Here is a 19,139-nt window from a genome sequence, read left to right as displayed (position 1 = left end):
GGCTTCCACCTCTTGACTATTGTGAATATTACAGCTCAGAACATGGGTATACAAATAATTCTTTAAGGTTCTACTTTCAGTTCTTTTGGGATTTTTTTAACTATTCAAGAACTTTATTGGGGCTGCTCTGAGCCCCTCACAGTGTTACAGGAGCCCATAGGTCTTGATGTTGCCTTGGGGATTCAGGGGCAGAGAAGGCAGGAGGACCAGCCTTTCTGGGAGAGAGAAGGCTGTTTTGGGGGGCTAAGACCAGATGGTGGAGCAGTGGGAGACTGAGGATGAACAGGGTCTGCTGGGAGCTGGAAGGGGATGAGGCCCACTTTCTGGAGTGTGGAGGTCATGGACTGTTGGCTTTGTCGTGGGCAAGTGGCAACGGGAGGCACTTGAAGTCAGGAAGAGCGGATGGGTGGTGTCTCCTGGGCACTGAACATGGAGATTGCCAGATATGGGATTGCCAGAGGATACAGCAGTTCTGCTTTTATTTTTTTAAGGAACCGCCATACTATTTTCCACAGCAGCAGCACTATTTTTTACATTCCTGCTAGTACTGCACAAGCATTCATTTTCTCCACATCCTCACCAACACTTGTTCCTATTTTTTTGATAGGAGTCACCATAATGGGCGTGAGGGGATATCTCCCCACTTAATGATTTTTTCATATGCTTGTCATATTTTTTCATATGCTTGTTGGCCATTTCTGTATCCTCTCTGGAGAAATGTCAAGTCCTTTGCCCATTAAAGATTTTTTTCTCCCTTCTTTCCAGTTATACAATATAGTGTTATCCACTGTAGTCACCATGTTTTACATTAGACCCTCAGACCCTATTTATCTTCTGACTGAAAGTTTGTACCCTTTTATCAACCTGTCCCTATTTCCCCCAGCCCCTGGCAACCACTTTTCTACTCTGTCTCTGAGTTTCACTATTTTTTTCGGTAAGATTCCACATATAAATGATACCATGCAGTATTTATCTTTCTCTGATTTATTTCACTTAGTATAACACCCTCAAGATTCATCTATGTTGTCACAAATGGCAGGATTTTCTTCTTTCTCATAGCTGAATGATACTTCTTTGTGTGTGTATATATAGCACATGTCCTTTATTCGTTCATCCATTGATGAACACAGGTTGTTTCTATATCTTGGCTTTTGTGACACTTGCTGCAGTGAAGTGGAAATGCAGATATCTCTTCAATGTCTTTTCATATCCTCTGGATTTATATTTCTTTGTCCAAACAATTGGATTGCTACATCATACATTAATTCTGTTTTTAATATTTGAGGAACATCCACACTGTTTTTTATAATGGCTGAGCCAATTTCCATCTCCACCCAGCAGTGCATGAGGGTTCCCTTTTCTCCACATCTATGCCAGGACTTGTTAGCTCTTGTTGTTTTGATGATAGCCATTCTAACACATGTGAGATGATATCTTATTGTGGTTTTGAGCTGCACTTATTTCCCTGATGATGAGTGATGTTGAGGACCTTTTCATAGGCCTGCTGGCCATTTGTATGTCTTCTTTGGAAAAATGTCTACTCAGTTTCTCTGCCCATTTTTTAATTGGATTTTTTCCTCTTGAGTTGTGGGACTTTTTCATATATGTTGGATATCAACCCCTTATTAGATAAATGATTTTCAAATATTTCTCTCCCATTCTGTAGGTTGCCTTTTCATTTTTTTTAAAGATTTATTTATTTATTTGAGTGAGAGAGGGTGGGAAGGGGCAAGAGAGAGGGAAAGAGAGACCCTCAAGCCGACTCTGGACTGAGTGTGGGCCCAACACAGAGCTCAGTCTACGACCCTAGGATCATGACTTGGGCCAAAATCCAGAGTCGTATGCTTAGCTGACAGAGCCACCCAGGCACCTGGGCAGGTTGCCCTTTCATTTCATTGATGCTTTCCCTTCCTGTGCAGAGCATTTTAGTTTGAAATAGTCCCACTTGTCTATTTTTGCTTTCATTGCTTTTGTTTTTTGGTGCCAAATCCAACAGTACACATTGTCAAGATTGATGTCAAGTGCTTACCCCATACTCTTTTAGGAGTTTTATAGTTTCCAGTGTTTGTTTTAGTTGGGTTACTTGGGGTTTCTTTTTTGTTATTGAGTTACAGAAATCCTTTATATATTCTAGATAATAACTTATCAGAGAAGTGGTTCACCACTATTTTCTTCAGTTCCACAGATTGACTTTTCACACTATTGACTATATCCTTTGATATGTTGAAAATTTACATTATTGTTGTACCCGCATTTATCAGTTTTTTTCATTTGTTGCCTATGCTTTTGGTGTCCTATCCAAGGAAGCACTGTCAAACCCAGTGTCATGAATCTTTTCCCCTGTATTGTCTTGTAGACATTTTATAATTTTACCTCTTACATATTTAGGTTCTTGATCCATTTAGAGTTAATTTTTGTGTATGGTATGGCTGAGTCTACCTTCACTCCTTTGTATATGGATATCTGATTCTCTGAACACCATTTGTTGAAGAGACTGTCCTTTCCCCATTGAGTTGTGATGGCACTGTTATTGAAGATCATTCGACCATATATGCAGGGGTTTATTTCTGGGCTTTCTGTTCTATCCATTGGTTAAATGTGTTTATGCTAGTACAGTGGGTTTTATTACATCTTAATGAAACTGTAACACACAAGAGAAATATGTATTTGGAATTATGTGTACTGTTCCAGTCAATAACTTATAAATAATTGTTCTCAACATTTTAATTTCAATTTTGTGGTTTTTCTCTAATTTTTTAGCGATCAGTCCTATGTGATTAGTTTTGTGGTTCCTAATCAGAAAAGATTGACACTTTTGGCACAGCAGAAAGGTGTGGAAGGATCTTGGGTTGATATCTGCAATAACCCTGCCATGGAAGCTGAAATACTGAAAGAAATTAGAGAAGCTGCCAGTGCCAGTAAGTAAGAAATTGCTTGTCTGTTGAAGTCCCTAGAAGTCATTTTTTAATGATGTTTTGTGCATTAGGCTCTTTGAGGTGTCTATTTAATTATTTTGTTTTAATAATAAAATACAGGGTTTTTAAAACCTGCATCTTGAAAAAAATTATATATGTAGAAAATGATCTTGTATAAAATTATATATATACACATTCTATGTATTCTATGTATTCTATTATATATATTATGTATATTATATATATTATGTATATATTATATACATATATATTGTATACTATATATTATGTATATATTATGTATATATTATATATATTATGTATGTATTCTATGTATTATATTCTATATATAGGATATATTCTATATTATATTCTATGTATTATATATGAATTCTATGTATTCTATGTATTATATAATTGTATGTTCTATGTATGTACATATATATATTATAATTGTATGTTGGAAAGATCTTTAAATGTTGTAGAGTAGAATAGCCTATCCAGTTCTTCATTGCATTTTACAACATCCCTGCTAACTGGTCACCCAGCCTGTGTTTGGAATGGGCTATCTTTGTCCTGCTAGTTGATAATGAGGTGCCCTGGTGCAGAGCCCTAATGGCTTGTCATTATGTATACCAACTTGATATGGGCCCTTTCTATCCATAGATCTCTGTCCTTCAGTTCTGGGAAATATCCATTTATCTTTGTTTGCTTGCTCTTCTTTTTATAGTTTTTCTCCCCCAGGTTTTGTGTTTGTGTCTTTATCTGGGACTCCTTTCACCTGACTGTGGGAGCCTCCTGCCTTCATGCTCTTGTTTTATTACCTTTTATCTTCTTTTGTTTTCTCTCTCATCCTTTTTGTTTTACATTCTGGCAGAGGCCCTCCAGTTTCTCATCTCTTCTGTTTATTGAAGTTCCAACTTCTAGAATTTTGAAAGCTCTTTCCTACTTTCTCCATATTCTTTTTAAATTTTTTTAAAAAGATTTTAGTTATTTATTTATGAGAGACACAGAGAGAGAGAGGCAGAGACATAGGCAGAGGGAGAAGCAGGCTCCCCCATGCGGGCCCAATGTGGGACTGGATCTTAGGACCCCGGGATCATGCCCTGAGCCAAAGGCAGATACTCAAACATTGAACCACCCAGGTGTTCCTTCTCTGTGCTCTTCTGATCACATCCTGTTGCTGTCATGAGTGCGGTCGGTGTGTTGTCTCTGACTCCCCCGAGGGTGTTCAAGGGGCTCCTGTTCTGAAGCATTCTTCCCCTGTTGTCTGTTCCCCCAAGTCCTGTTTCCTGCGTGCTTGGCCACAGCCTCTCCTATACCTGTGCCCCCTTGTCTGGCCACTCATGCTTCAGAACGAACCATTAGAATCCTGTTTGGAAAGCTTACTGGGCTTCACTGACAGGTGATTCAGTGTCTTAAATCAACCCATTTCTGCCAAAAAGACTTCTTGAGTCTCCTGCCTGGAGGCTCTTAGCCTGACCTGCCCCTTCCAGGAGCCAAAAAGAGGACACTGGAAAGACACTGGGTGTGGGGTGGGTTTTTTCAGCTTTACTCCCTCTGGTATTCTCAGAGTCCAGAGTCTCTCTCGAGGTCAGCCTTCCCAAAAACTAAACCTGCCTGCCTGCCTATCTGTCTGTCTGTCTGTCTATCGGCAGCTACCTTTTAGCTCCCTCGACCCTCCATCAGTTACTGCTATTCTCTTTGCTTTGGATATTCCAAAATTTTCTGTGAACTCTCATCCAGTGTCCCCTCTCTCTCATTTCAGCTATTTCCTTGCTGTTAATACCTTCTTTTAATTTTAAAAGTTATCTTAAACTGTGTAAATTATTTTCTAAGGGAACAGAGAGAAACGGTGAGCTCTTCATGTTTAAGAAGAAGCTAGCGGGGATCCCTGGGTGGCGCAGTGGTTTGGCGCCTGCCTTTGACCCAGGGCGCGATCCTGGAGACCCGGGATCGAATCCCACATCGGGCTCCCGGTGCATGGAGCCTGCTTCTCCCTCTGCCTGTGTCTGTGCCTCTCTCTCTCTCTCTCTCTCTCTCTCTCTCTCTCTGTGACTATCATAAATAAAATAAAAAAATTTAAAAAAAATTAAAAAAAAAGAAGAAGCTAGCGACCTAGTTTTAACCTTGTTGCTTCCTCTCCTAAAAAAATGAAAACCTCGCTTTTCTGATGAGGTGTTATGTTACATTCATCATAAAATACTAGACAGTGCAGAAAATCAATAAAGGAAGAAGTAAAAAAAATCACTTTATAGTACTAGTCTTTGGGTGTTAATGTTACACTCTTTCCAGTATCCATACCCAACCCATCAGCATCAGTGACATGTTTCTAAGTCTGTAGATACAGAATTGCATTGTCATTTTTAATAGTTTTCTGGTATAGGAGTAGCCACTTGAGTCTTTGTTGGACTTTTAAGGTGAGTTCCTTTCTCTGGGCCCCACTGTAAACAAATATAACACATATCTTGCATATTCACTTATTTACTTATTTATTTTTTTAGTATGAATCCCTAGTAAGGGAATTTTTGAGGCAAGGAAAATGTATATTTTAAAGGCTTTTTTCCCCGCTCTGTTGACACGTAACTTTCTTGTCCCCCAGAAAAGCTAGTTTATACTTTTATCAGAGATACACAAGCCTACCCCTATTTCCCTAACTAGGCTACTAGAATTTATTCTTTTAAATTAACTATTTAGGTTCCACTTATTAGTTTTTAATATTAGTTACTGGGTTGAAGTTAAAAAACTTTTTCCCCAAGAAGAAATATTTTTTAAGATTCTGTTTATTTATTTGAGAGAAAGAGAGAGAAAGAGAGCACGTGCAAGTCTGAGCAGGGACAGAGGCAGAGGGAGAAGGAGAAGCTGACTCCCCGCTGAGCAGGGAGCCCAAAGTAGAGCTCAATCCCAGGATCCTGAGATCATGACCTGAGCCCAAGGTAGATGCTTCACTGACTGAGCCACCCAGGCACTCCCCAAAACAGAGCATTCTTTTTTTTTTTTTTTTAAATTATAGAACAGGAATTTATTTGCATTATTGAGGGGAAAAACACATTCACCTCTGTAGAGTGTCTAAAACGTTGTTAGAAAAAGATATTAACAAAAAAAATGTCAATAATAGGGCAGCCTGGGTGTCTCAGTGGTTTAGTGCCGCCTTCAGTCCAGGGTGTGATCCTGGAGACCCTGGGATTGAGTCCCACATTGGGATCCCTACAAGGAGCCTGCTTCTGCCTCTGCCTCTGCCTATGTCTCTGCCTCTCTCTCTCTCTCCCATGAATAAATAAAATAAAATCTTTTTTAAAATGTCAATAATAAGTGAAAGTTCGAGATAGTACCCAGAGAAAAATTATTTGTAATATAAAGGAAGAATTATATGCCTATTAAGATATATTATAAAGCCATACTAGTTAATATACTGGTAATAGAACAGGGAAGTAGGGCAATAGAAAAAGTATAATAAAGGCCTAGAAACAGATTCACATACAAAGAAAGAATCTAGTCTAGTGGAGAGTGATATTAGAGAAAGAGGAGATTATTTAGTCAATGGTGTTTGCAAAACTGGATCACTTACATAGGCAAAATTAAGTTAGACCCTCTACTTCATAGAAAATATAAAGTTCATGAGAAATAAATATGTAACTGTGGAAATAAAACTACAAAGACAGTGGAAGAAAATATAGTACAAGCTAGATAAAGAAGAGAAAATTTAATCGATAGTGGAAGGAAAGCACAGAAAAGGTAAAAATGGAAATCAATGAAACAGAAAATAGAAAATAACAGACAAAATGAAACCAAAACCTGGGTCCTTTAGAAAGATCAATTAAATTAATAAATCTCAAAGAACACAGATCAATAAGAGAGAACACAGAAATTATATCAATAACAGGAAAGAAAGAAGGCATCCTTCGGGCGATGAGGATAATAAAAGAACACTGTGGGGAATTTCATGAGGAATTGACTCTAAGCAAATAAAGGAGAATCCTACTAAGTTTTTAAGGAAATTACATTGCCAATGAATCATAATTCCTCCTTGTCTATGGCTTTTGGGCTTCCAAAGCAACTCCAATTTATCAAGTCCCCACCCACAGAAAATAGGCTATAAATGTGGTGAAGCCCCTAAAAAAGGCACTTTCTCCAACATTAACTTTGGGTGCGTACACAAAGGATAATGGCAGGAACAACCCAGAGGACAGTCGAGGCCCACAGATAACAATGGACAAAGAGATTCCTCTCATAAAGCTGGACCAGAGTCCAAGCAAATCATTTTCTCCACTTCCAGCTCAAGGAGTCTTCACAACTACCGCACTACGGGATTTGGTAATTGCTATGTACCAGTGACCCCTGTGTGTCTTGCATGCTTCTCTTTTGTGAACATAGGCTTTTTATTATGGTAATCTTTTTTTTTTTTTCTTTTTTTTTTTTTATAAATTAATTTTTATTGGTGTTCAATTTACCAACATACAGAATAACACCCAGTGCTCATCCCGTCAAGTGTCCCCCTCCGTGCCCGTCACCCACTCACCCCCACCCCCCACCCTCCTCCCCTTCCACCACCCCTAGTTCATTTCCCAGAGTTAGAAGTCTTTATGTTAAAACAGAGCATTCTTATAGTTAACTTTGGACACTATAAAGGTTCAAATAACAGATGCCTATTGACATAACCAGATTCAAAATTAAGTTACTTCATGACCATAAAGACAAGGGCTTAATGTTTTTTTTCTTAAATATGGCTTTATCAGTTATAGTACCATTGATAAACCATACTTTTTATATTACTGTCACCAGGCTACCAGAATATTCTTTGATAGAGATCCTAATTTTTTAATGTGGTATTCCAAAAAGTATTTTAGCCAATAGGCTGTTATTCTGAGTCACTCTCCGAATGTACTAATGGGTAAAATGCAACTTGAGTAATTTGTCCTTGTATGTTTCACTGTAAAAGCAATAATGGGGAAAGTCAACCTGGATCACAATCAGGTGAAAAATGGAGTAAAATTCTAGGACCTGTGGGGTCCTCATAACTTTCTTAGACTGAGGCACGAAATCAAACAATAATTTGGATAATATACAATAATTATGGGCTTCAACGTATAAGTCCTAGTTGCCCTGTGCCACAAAACACTTACCTTGCCAATATTTTGCTTCCAATGATTATTTCAGAGACCTAATGCAAAAAGAATAAAATAGTCTTGATTGTGTTCAGCTAAATCTGCCTGTAAGCATACATATTTTTAATAGAGGGCCTCTTCATGTTTTAAGAAGTATGAGCTACCTAACCAGACCCAACTTTGTGTACCATCACACAGCAAAGCCAATCACTGAGACATTGAGTATGCAGGAAGGAAAGGGTTGATTTTAGAGGCAGCCAAACAAGGCTGCCAAGAGGCAGGAGGGCAAGCCTCAAATCCAACTCCCCGAAGGGGGAGAGGACAGGGTTCTCTCTTTTTTCTTTCTGTTTTTGGGTTTTTAAAAATATCATAGTGGTTGGGAATACACACATATTGATGAAAATGGCAGGAAAATATGAGACTTAGGAAGGATGGAGCACATACATTGAGCAAACATATACGTAATATACATCCCATATTCACTTCACTGCCTTCAGGAGGTCACCTAAGGACAAAGTTAGGAGCTAGGTGCAAGCTCTGTGAACCAGCATAAACTGAATGGGGTCTGGGGTTCCTTATCTCTGGGGAAAGAATGCAGAGCCTTGCTTGTTCATAGGCTGGAACCTTACCCATGACCTTCAGTGTATGTCTCTGCACAGGGGGCCAGTGGATTCATTAGTGGGGTCTGGAAAGAAACAGTAGCTCATTAGGGAGAAACAGGTCCCTGAAAAACAAGCTTTAAATTTCCTGCTAGTTTCAAACTCATTGACCTCTTGGGCATGGTTTCACTTTCCCTTGAGTTCTGGTCTGCCCTCAATCTTGAAGGAATTGGGACAGTGACCACTCTGGCTACTTCCTGATGGAAAAGAGCACAGTTTAGTGATTGGAGGAATGAAGCAACTTTGTACTTTGTTGGAAAAATTCCTTGTACTTGGCTTAATATGGACATTTGGAGTGACCAGAATATTAGTTCCTTTTTTTGATTGTTTTACAATAATATTGGAACGCAAATTTGATTTTTACATATCTAATGTAAAGTACAATAATGTAAAGATAACCCAAATCTTAGTAGTCCCTGGAGAATTGACCTCATCTCTTCTAGGATCCAGAGAAAGAGTCCAGTAAAAATTGATTTCTCAACACACCTCTGGGCAAATTCACTGTAGCCAAGTGTCATGCTCTCTGATTTTTATCTAAATGAGTTCTTACTTTAGAGGGATTATATATACACTGCAAGTTGTGTAGAAATGGCACATATCCTAGCCTGTTTTGCAAGGATAATATAGTCCAGAACAATGCAGTTATCAAACACTACCTTGGCTAACAAATCTATTTTCTTTCTGTTGGGCAACAGTGATGAGAGCAGTTTTGTCAGTGAACGCACCTAAGGTGATAGTAAGATTCTCAATCATATGTTCATGAGCCTGGATTCTCTACCAGGATAAAAATGTTCTCCCCAAACAAGCGTCAGATTCTATCCTCCTGGTAACCAGGCACGTTAACTCCAATGATTCCCATTTTGTTTGATAATAAGGTTTTTTTAATATTAGTATTAGAGTTTAGTTTGTCAACATATAGCATAAAAAGGTTTAAGAGGGTTAGTGCAGTGACTGGTTTCTTTATGATTTCCTTGGGGTAGAGAAGGGCGGGGGGGGGGGGACCAGATCTTTAAATCAGTAGATTTCTCTTATTTTCCAGCTGCCAAGACCTGGCTCCCTCAGGGCTGGTTAGGAGTAATGGGGAGATCTCCCTTTTGGCCAAGACTTTTCTTAGAAAAATAGCACACAGATCAACGTTGTTCCATTGTAGCTGGAGTTGACCTGTTCTGTACCTTGGGGAAGAAGTGTACCGCATACGTCATGCACAGTCTGAGTCTTGAGGTCAGTTCAGTTAAGCAGCTATTTCATTTCAGGAGGTGGTCTTGCAGGTGGGCTCTCAAATCTAGGCCTATGTTATGTAAGCAAGTAATTAATAAGTGACATTTCTATGGAAACAGAAGAAAAACACATGTTAATGGTTGGAGCCAATTATGAAGCCAGTGTCTAAGTCCTGAGAGCTGCCAGTGAGAAGATTTCTAGATGTCAGGCTTGAAGCATCTTTAGCTAGAGTGATGGCAGGCAGTGGCCATCTGACAGATCTCCTGGTTTGTAGTTTAGTCCCTGGTGTTCTCTCCGAGTGGCCCACACGGCAACATGCAAGAAGATTGTATTGTCTAAACATTGGTCGTTGTAGCAGTTTTAACTTTAAATGATTTCAAGTCAAGGGAAGCCAGGAGAATTCAGTACTCAGCCTCATTTTATAGGACACGACAAACACCTAGAAATAGTTCATTAGAACTAGCATCTAACATGCACAAAGATTACCACTTTAAAACTAATTTATTTGTAAAATGAATTCAGTTTTAACTTAGCCTAATTTTTTACTTGAGTGCAGCCAGAGTAGTGATTGGCCATGTACGTTCTTTTAAATATCTATTGCTGGAACTTTTCATAAAGAATTTTAGAACTGAACTTTTAATAGCTTCTTGAGACTCAGAAGCCAGGCCAAATATTTGCTATCAGACTCTCCTGCAATATCTATAGATCTGGGTGAATTCCTCCCTTTGAGGTCCCTGAGATATCCTGAGGTTCCTGCACCTGCCCGGAAGTGACCTCCTTTACTCACCTGGAATGGCTTCTGGGTACTCTGGAAGCAGGGTATCAGGCTGGTATCTCCAAGGGGCTCTACTGGATCCTTAAAGTTGACCTTCGTTCCTGAAGGCTATCTGGTCACATTTGGGTTGATGATGTACATTGCCCTCAAATAGGACATTTTGATCTAAGCCTTAGTGATATAGTCAGTGTTTCCAGTGTTGTCACAAGGAGAACAGGTTTTTGTCATCTTAACAGGGAGAAAAACCAAATTCCAATCTTATTCCATTGTACTTTTAATATTAAAACTAATATTAAAAAATAAAATAAAACTAATATGATCCTGTAGCTTAACTGGGACTAAAATAAAACTGAAAGATAAAAAAAAGGAAATGAGAAAAACAGGTATGAAGAATGGTAATTTGTTTTTGTTGAAAGATAATTATTTAGTCTTAAAATGAAACTGGTTATTTGAAAAAAACTGAGGAACAAATCATAATGTAAAAAATTATAGAGAGTTTATGAAGGGAAATCTTTGAAAAAAAATTTGTGTGGTCAGTCAACATTTGGACAGTTAACTGACTCAACCACCCAGGCACCAGAAACTTATGATTCTTAAGATGGAGCATGCACATTGAGCAAACCTATATGTAATATACATCCCATATTCACTTTGGGGTGGAAACTTAACACAAAAATGAGACAAAATTTGGCCCCTGCTTTCAGGAGGTCACCTAAAGACAAGGTGAGGGGCTAGGTGTAAGCTCCATGAACCAGTATAAACTAGATGGGGCCTTCCTTTGGCTCTTTACCTCCGGGGAAGGAATGCAGAGCCTCATTTTTTAGCCTGCAGAGGGGGCTAGTGGATTTATTAGTGGGGGGTCTGGAAAGAAACAGTAGCTGATTAGGGAGAAGCAGGTGGCTGAAAAATAAGCTTTAAATTTTCTGTTTTAACCTCATTAACCCTATGGACATGGTTTCAGGTATAGGTAGTATCTATCATAAGAATGCAAAGTAATAGGGGTGCATGGATAGCTCAGTCACTTAAGCATTGGACTCTTGATTTTGGCTTAAGGGTCTTAATCTCAGGGTTGTGGGTTGAATGGAGCCCCTGGTTGGGCTCTGTGCTGGGCGTGGAGCCTGCTTAAGATTCTCTCTCCCTCTTTGCCCCTCCACTCCCCCTTACCCACTCATGAGTGTGCTCTCTCTTTTATAAAATAATAATAATAAAGTCTCATTTAAAAAAATACAAAGTAGTAGTTTTACAACCAATTGTAAATTGGTTGATAATTGATAATCAATTATTATAATCAATTGATAACTACCAGTGGCTTAAAAAACATTTGCTGCCACCTGCAGGCTATATTTCATAATCTAGGTGATTCTGATAAAATGCCACGTGTAAAATTCTATTTTTCCTTCCCCGTGCTCTTTTGTACTTGCTGGCAGCATATCCTGTTTATCAGAAACTGGGTAATTGCCCATTATTCTCTAAATCTTGTGGCACTAGATATTTAGGAGTTCCCAAAATGAAACCTCTCATGTAGCCTTTTCCCCGCCTTTGAACCAGAATTTAGTTAATAAAAATTAAATACAGTGACTTTTATGAATAGGGCCTATGTAAATAAGGAAAGTCATGAAATAAAAAGGTTCTGGAGCTAGATCTGTACTTGAGAATGTAAAGGTTTCCTTGAGATCCTAGTGTGATCTCAGCAGATGAGCTTTCAGACACCTCCCCATAACTGAGCCGTAATGTGTCAACAGAGTAGATGTGGAGAATTCAAACAAGTTTCATGTTCTTTTACTGCTGGTTCAGGTATTATTTTTAGGAATTTGGTTCTCCATAGTTTGAAAGATTATTTTTCCCCACTCAGCTTTATATTTTTCTCTCTTTTTAATGAGAAATTCAGTAAATCGAATCAAGCTTTCCTGAAACTCAAGACCAATATTAGGTCAAAAACTTCCATGAATTTGAGGTTTTGGCTTGTCACCCATGCCAAGTGGTCTCTCAAGTCACCTAGGTTGTTTAGCAGATTTTACACACACACATGCATATTCCTTCATAATTGCTGTTTTACATAATTGCATGTAAAATAAAGCTCCTCTGCAGATTTACACTGCTGTCAAAAGGCTTTCAGGATGCTAGGGATGAGCTTGTATTAATAATAAGTAGTTGAGGGACTATAATTGAATTTTAAATTATCGAAGTGCTCTATTGATTGATTCTGTGGCCTTATTTTCTTGCATCTTTCTCCACATGCGCTGAATTGGTTAACGCAGACACAGTATGTGAGGCCTCAAATTCTTATCCCATCAAAGTATGAAACTCCCCATTCCCCCTTTTGATTCTTATTTGACTGTCTAATAAAGCTCATGCAGAACAGTTGTCCAGAGGCGTAGTTTTCTGCAGAACAAATGAATACATAGGTATGTGTTTATTGAGGGTTCGTACGGTGGCCCTGTGCAAGGCAGTGAACAAAGCAAAACCTCTGTTTCATGGACCTTGCGTTTTAGTGGGTGAGGCAGATACGTGTAATCTGTTGGGTGGTGAGAAGTATCTAGAAGGAGATGTAGTGCCCGAGGACAGGGAGGCAAAGAGGACACAAGGGCCAAAGGGCCAAGGAAGCCGCTTCCGGGACGCGGCATTTGAGCAGACACCTGGGTGAAGTCAGGAAGTGAGCCACACAGCTGCCAACAGGGAAGAGCATCCCAGGCAGAGGACACAACAAATAGGAAGACTCTGAAGAGGAGGGGGTTTGCATATATAGCAGAATAAAATGAGAAACTGCAGGCTAAAAGTACATTCAACTGAAACAATTCATGTACACTTCGAGAACTCTACAATGACATTGTAAGGTACTGGGATCCTTACTAATTAACTGGCTTCTCGCCTCTCCCTTCTCCCCTGTCTCTCCCTCTCCTCCTGCCTTCCCCTCACTTCTCATTTCAGTGAAACTGGAGCGATTTGAAATTCCAATCAAGGTTCGCTTAAGTCCAGAGCCATGGACGCCGGAAACTGGTTTGGTCACTGATGCTTTCAAACTCAAGAGGAAGGAGCTGAAGAACCATTACCTCAAAGACATCGAGCGAATGTATGGGGGCAAATAGAATGCTGCTGCTCACTTACAGCCATACAGGAGGTGGCCTGGTGTTTTTTTTTTCAGCTCTAGAATTTTCAGCCTTGTTGAGCTGTCAGAATATAAGGCGTATATCATTCTAAAGACATGGTAATTAAAAAAACAAAAGCAAAAGCAAAGTGATTAAAATAGTCGTTGAGTCTACTTTAACTTAGTTTTGCCTAGTTCTCGTGAAGAGTCATTTCCCTTGAGCTGTGTTATTAATTTTAGAACAAAAATCCTGTTTTTTTTTTAAATTAGCCTAAAATAGATCTGTTTTCTTCAAGGAACATATTTAATGTGGAACAAAATAAATTGGAGTCAGAGTCGAACGTAGTTTGCGGCAATTTGCATTTTCTGATGTCTGTTGTCTTCCTAGTTCAGAAGAAGCTTAAAATAGTAAGCATGACAAAAAAAATATGTTTTAACACTACTCAACGCAGAAGTGCTGCAGGACTTTAAAAGTCTCTTTCCAACCATGTATCTTGAAGGCAAAATTCAGTTGTAATATGATAGAATCAACTAGTAGTACCTTGGAAACCATTTTAGGATTCATAATTGTTGGCATAGGTTAGATGAAGAACCATTCTATTGTGAATAATTACAATGCCCAAAGTCTGAATACAACAACCATTAAACACACCAAAAATACTTAGTAATATATTTAAAGGGAAATTGAACTGCTTTTCTGAAACTTGGAGGTTTTAAAATCAGCGGCTGTCATTATTTGAGTGACTTAAGGGCAAAGTACATTTTCAAGACTATTGGAAATTGGCCATGTTTGTTCAAAAGAAAGGGCTGAGACCAAGAGTGAGGTGATCAAAAGTGAATCCCATGTTAACAGGAAGCCTTTTCTTCATGCAAAAAGGTGATGGCATCCTAAGTCTTTAGAATTCCAACCCTTGCACAGCACTGAACCTGGGAATGAATTTTAGTTCTGAATTTACCTTTGGTAACAGGGATTGATTTTAAAATATCCTCTTCTTCAGTGACTCTTGTAGCTCAAGGTCTGTTTGCTGTTGCTGATTTCATCCTTGATCATAGTTGATTTCAGAAAGCCTTTCATTTAGCTTTAATTTGAGCAAAGCGGGTTATGAGGAATGACTTCCCCCATCTCTTGTTCAAATCCCTGAATGATGACTTCACTTGGATGAAATTGAGGAAGTGAGGGGGGAAGAACACACCATTACCACTATTTTCCTGACTGTGGGAGGAGTTTAGAAACTGGAAATGCTCGATTTGGGCCAAGGGAGGGTCCTCAATAAGGGACTGATTCTTGGGCAGTAATTTGGCATGTGGGCTTCTTTTTAAATCTTTCATTCAAATCCGGGATTCTGTATTTGACAGATTATCACACTTGAACCATAGTTACTGTAAAAAGCAAAAATTCTTAATACTGTTATTCTTTGCACTTTTTTCTTAATCATTTTATATATATATACATATATATATACATATATATGTTGCTTACATTGCTTTGTACAGATGTGGGCCACCACTGCAACAAAATACATTCTTTTTGCTCTAAGATATTTATAATGAAAATATTTAAATGTTATGTATATGGTGGTGAAAAGGAAAAAAAATAATCCGGTGTTATTATAAGCAAGAATGAAGGTTTTTTTAAAGATTTCTGTTCAGTGTTCTGCAATGTTAAATTCGAGGCAAGCTCTCTCTGAAGTGACGGGTGTGTGAGTATTCTTATTCTTTCCAACTTGCCTTTGAAGGGTGAAGAACCATTGTCATCAAGTAGACTACTATTCAGCTCCTCCTATTCAGGCCCTCCACTGTTGATCTTTTAAGGATGATTTCCTTTTTAATATGTGAATAGTTTTCCCTTTCGGAATGGTGATTTTAACTATATGAATTGCATGCATACTCCAATATTTGCACCCCTGCCCATTCCCATCTCCTGAAAGCTAGAACACTGCCAACTAATCGTTGTACAGGTCCTTTAGAAACATGGAACTAACACTTAAAGTTGGGTGCTGCTAATTCTTTGTGAAACTCCAAATATTGTTATGGGACCAGGGAGATGCCACTACTCTACCCCCTGATTTTTCATTGAAAAAAAAAATACATGGTATTATGTAAACCAATCTCTCCATATTCATAGTGACTTTTCAAGTATTTGAGCCTAAAGATTTTAATCCTACATTTTTATACCTGTTGAAATTGTTCACTGTTGTTATGACATGTCAGCCATCAAATGAAATTGTACTTTAAAAATTTACTACAATTCTGTACATTTCTAAGTCGAACACTTGTGACTTTTGCTTTAATGACATGAAACTATCTTGCCTCCTTGATATTTGTATTACTGCTGCTGCTGGTTTTTTTTTTTTTTACCCTAGAACAGAGGTTATAATCATATGGCTTTTCAGAACTGAGATACAGGTGAATGATTCAAAGAGTCAAAAGTTGAGGAGAATAATGTTTCTTTCTGGCATAAAGACTGATTAATAAAAATCCTTGCCTGTGTTTTCCTGATAGCACATGACAAATGTCTCTTAGGTGACAAGATGAGAGAGCAGGTTAATGATTGTGTGGTATTTGGAACTCAGAGAAATATTTTAATTTTCAAATGTAGTTACAAATTAGAACGTATTCATATTTTGTACTTTCTGTTAAAATGCATGATTGCAAGATTGTTACTTCGATTTTTGTGTTTATTCCTAATGAAAAGCTTGGTTTGTTCCTGTTTTTAAGTTTGCACTCGAATCTTAAGAAATAAATCTACTCATGTTATCGGGGCTATTTGTGCCTAATGATGCGCCAAGACATAACCTGCAGGTTTGAATACTATTAGCCAGACTTTATTTATTTATTTTAGATTAGGTGATTTTTTAAAAAAAAGATTATTTAAGTAAGCTCTCTACCCGATATGGGGCTCAAACTTATGACCCGGCGATCAAGAGGCACATGCTCCTCCGACAGATCCAGCCAGGCACCCCTATTAGCCAGACTTATTTATTTTTACTTTTTAAAAGATTTTATTTATTTGAGAGGGCACACAAGAGCAGGGGGAGAAGGAGAAGCAGACTCCCTGCTGAGCAGGGAGCCCAATGATGGGGGCATGATGTGGGCTCGATGTGGGGCTCAGTCCCAGGACCCTGGGATTATGACCTGAACTGAAGGCAGACACTTAACTGAGCCATCCAGGCACCCCTTAGCCAGACTTTGAAACACATATTTGCAAAGCATTCATCTGTAGGTTTATGGAGTTGCATTAAGCAGTTAACCTGGCCTGTATACATCCTATCCATTGGTTTGGAGAATATGAACCCAAAACCTTTACATTGCTATAGTTAATAAAGTAGAACTCCTTTGCACTACCGATATTGTGAAACAAAGCACAGTCCTGGTGTGCGGATCATTAGGAAGTGCTACTAAATGGTAACTGTTACCTGTAGGCTCCTTAATCTATTTGAGACCTATGAGGGTGCGTATGCGGATCATTAGGAAGTGCTGCTAAATGGTAACTGTTACCTGTAGGCTCCTTAATCTATTTGAGACCTATGAGGGTGCGTATGAAACAGTGTTAGAGTCCAGGAACTGGATGGCCTCAGGCTATTTTCAGGCTCTGCCCCCTCCTCTCTAGCAGTGCGACTAAGCAAGTGTCAGGAACACTGGTCCACTACTTTTTTCCATCTGAGCAAATGGGGTTTGTTGATCATAGGCTCTACCCCATCAGGTGGTCGAGAGGGTTAAAACACGTTAGTCCCCGTAAAGTGTTTGGATCACCTTATGTTAGCCGACATCATCATTATTGTAGCCAGACCATCTTCACGGGTGAGGTAGTCTCACATATTTGCTTATTAGCACACTCAGGGCTTTAAGACTTCAAGGCTTGCCAGTCCCTGAAGACTGGAGAGTTCTGGATACAGAGGTGAGGAGGCCTGGCTCATTCTATCACTGGCCTTGTAACCCTGGACAAATCTCATGATGCCCTCTTAGCCTCAGTTTCTTCTTCCTATATTAAAGAAAAAAGACAGAACTTCAAAGGAAGATACCCTTTGCAAATAGGGAAAAGTGAATGACAAAAGAGGGAGTGTAATGTTTCCTGGGGCTCATCACATCTAGCTTTCAGTTGTGATTGTGCTGTCTCAGGTTTGCTTTTTTTTTTTTAAGATTTTATTTATTTGACAGCACAAGCGTAGGGGAGGGAATGACAGAGAGGGAGAAGCAGGCTCCCTGCGAAGCAAGGAGCCCAACGTGGGACTCCATCCCAGGATCCCGTGATCATGACCCGAGTCAAAGGCAGACGCGTAACCCAGGAGCCACCCAGGTGCCTCCTGAGGTGGGTTTTTAATGATGCCCTAGATCCCAAAGTTTCTAAGAAGGATATGAGGCTGTGGATGACACCATCACAAGAAGTGAGGATTCTTCTGGGTATAAGGAGTCTGCCACTCTCTTGTGCTCTCTCTCTCAAAAAAAAAAAAAATAGAGTTCTGCCCCTATAATTTAAAAAAGCGTTTTACAACTTTAAAAAAAAAGATTTATTTATTCATGAGAGACAGAGAGAGGCAGAGACACAGGCAGAGGGAGAAGTAGGCTCCTTGTGGGGAGCCCAATGCTGGACTCAATCCCAAGATCCGGGATCACGACCTGAGCAAAAGGCAGATGCTCAACCACTGAACCACCCAGGTGCCCACTTTTTTTTTTTAACTGCGATTCTCAATACTGTGTCCACATGCTGACATGGATGCAAAATAATATTCTGTGACCCTGTTTTTGTTAAAACAAAACCAGACCCAACACGATGAGATGCTTACTGACTTTCTATTCTAGTTCATTCATTGAAATGCTGATCGTGACCCTCCCCCAGTTGATTTCAGGACCCCTCAGAAGAGCTCCATCTGCTAGAGCTTTCTGTTGAATTGGAAATGTCCTGAATCTCTCCTATCCCTTCTAGGAGCCACTGGCCCCACGTGGCTGTTGAGCATTTGAAAGGCAGTTAGTGCCACTGAGGAACCCAATCTGTAATTTCGTTCTCCTGCTAGACAGCACACCTCCACAGCCTCTGCAGGCCACAGTCTTGTAAGCAGTTTTAAAGCCCACTGCCCTGCGAAGCCTGGGCAAGAGAGCGACCCCTGGCCCTCACCCCTCCCAGTTTTTCTACCTCATAGACAACCACTTTCAACTTTTGGTGGTTTGTTTTGGTATTTACTCTCTTGTATCTAAATAGTGTGGGTATGTTGCTACCTTTCAGCCTTGTCATTATTTATTGACCTCTCGCTTTGCAGAGGCACACTCCCCATCCTGTCAATGTAGGCATGTAATTAAATTGATAAGTTTAAATGATAATAGCTGTGCTATTCAAAGCTAGAAGGCGTATAGGAAAACCATGATTAATTCTTTCCTGCACTTTTA

The 19,139-nt window shown here is 39.3% G+C and overlaps 1 protein-coding gene across 6 annotated transcripts in view; it reads left to right on the top strand.

The window, feature by feature from the left end:
• The window catches only part of ACSL4 (acyl-CoA synthetase long chain family member 4), an 86,013-nt gene extending 69,493 nt beyond the window's left edge, over positions 1–16,520 (top strand). For all 6 annotated transcript variants that reach the window (XM_055337472.1, XM_055337476.1, XM_055337475.1 and 3 more), the window contains 2 exons: positions 2,761–2,918; positions 13,601–16,520. In XM_055337472.1, the coding sequence (XP_055193447.1) occupies positions 2,761–2,918; positions 13,601–13,758 (316 nt within the window). In that variant the 3' untranslated portion in view covers positions 13,759–16,520. The remainder of the gene's footprint in view (positions 1–2,760; positions 2,919–13,600) is intronic.
• The last annotated feature ends 2,619 nt before the right edge of the window (positions 16,521–19,139 follow it).

Source organism: Nyctereutes procyonoides, unplaced genomic scaffold (assembly GCF_905146905.1).
Source record: "Nyctereutes procyonoides isolate TBG_1078 unplaced genomic scaffold, NYPRO_anot_genome, whole genome shotgun sequence".
NCBI lineage: Eukaryota > Metazoa > Chordata > Mammalia > Carnivora > Canidae > Nyctereutes > Nyctereutes procyonoides.
This window is presented reverse-complemented; position numbering and strand designations above follow the sequence as displayed.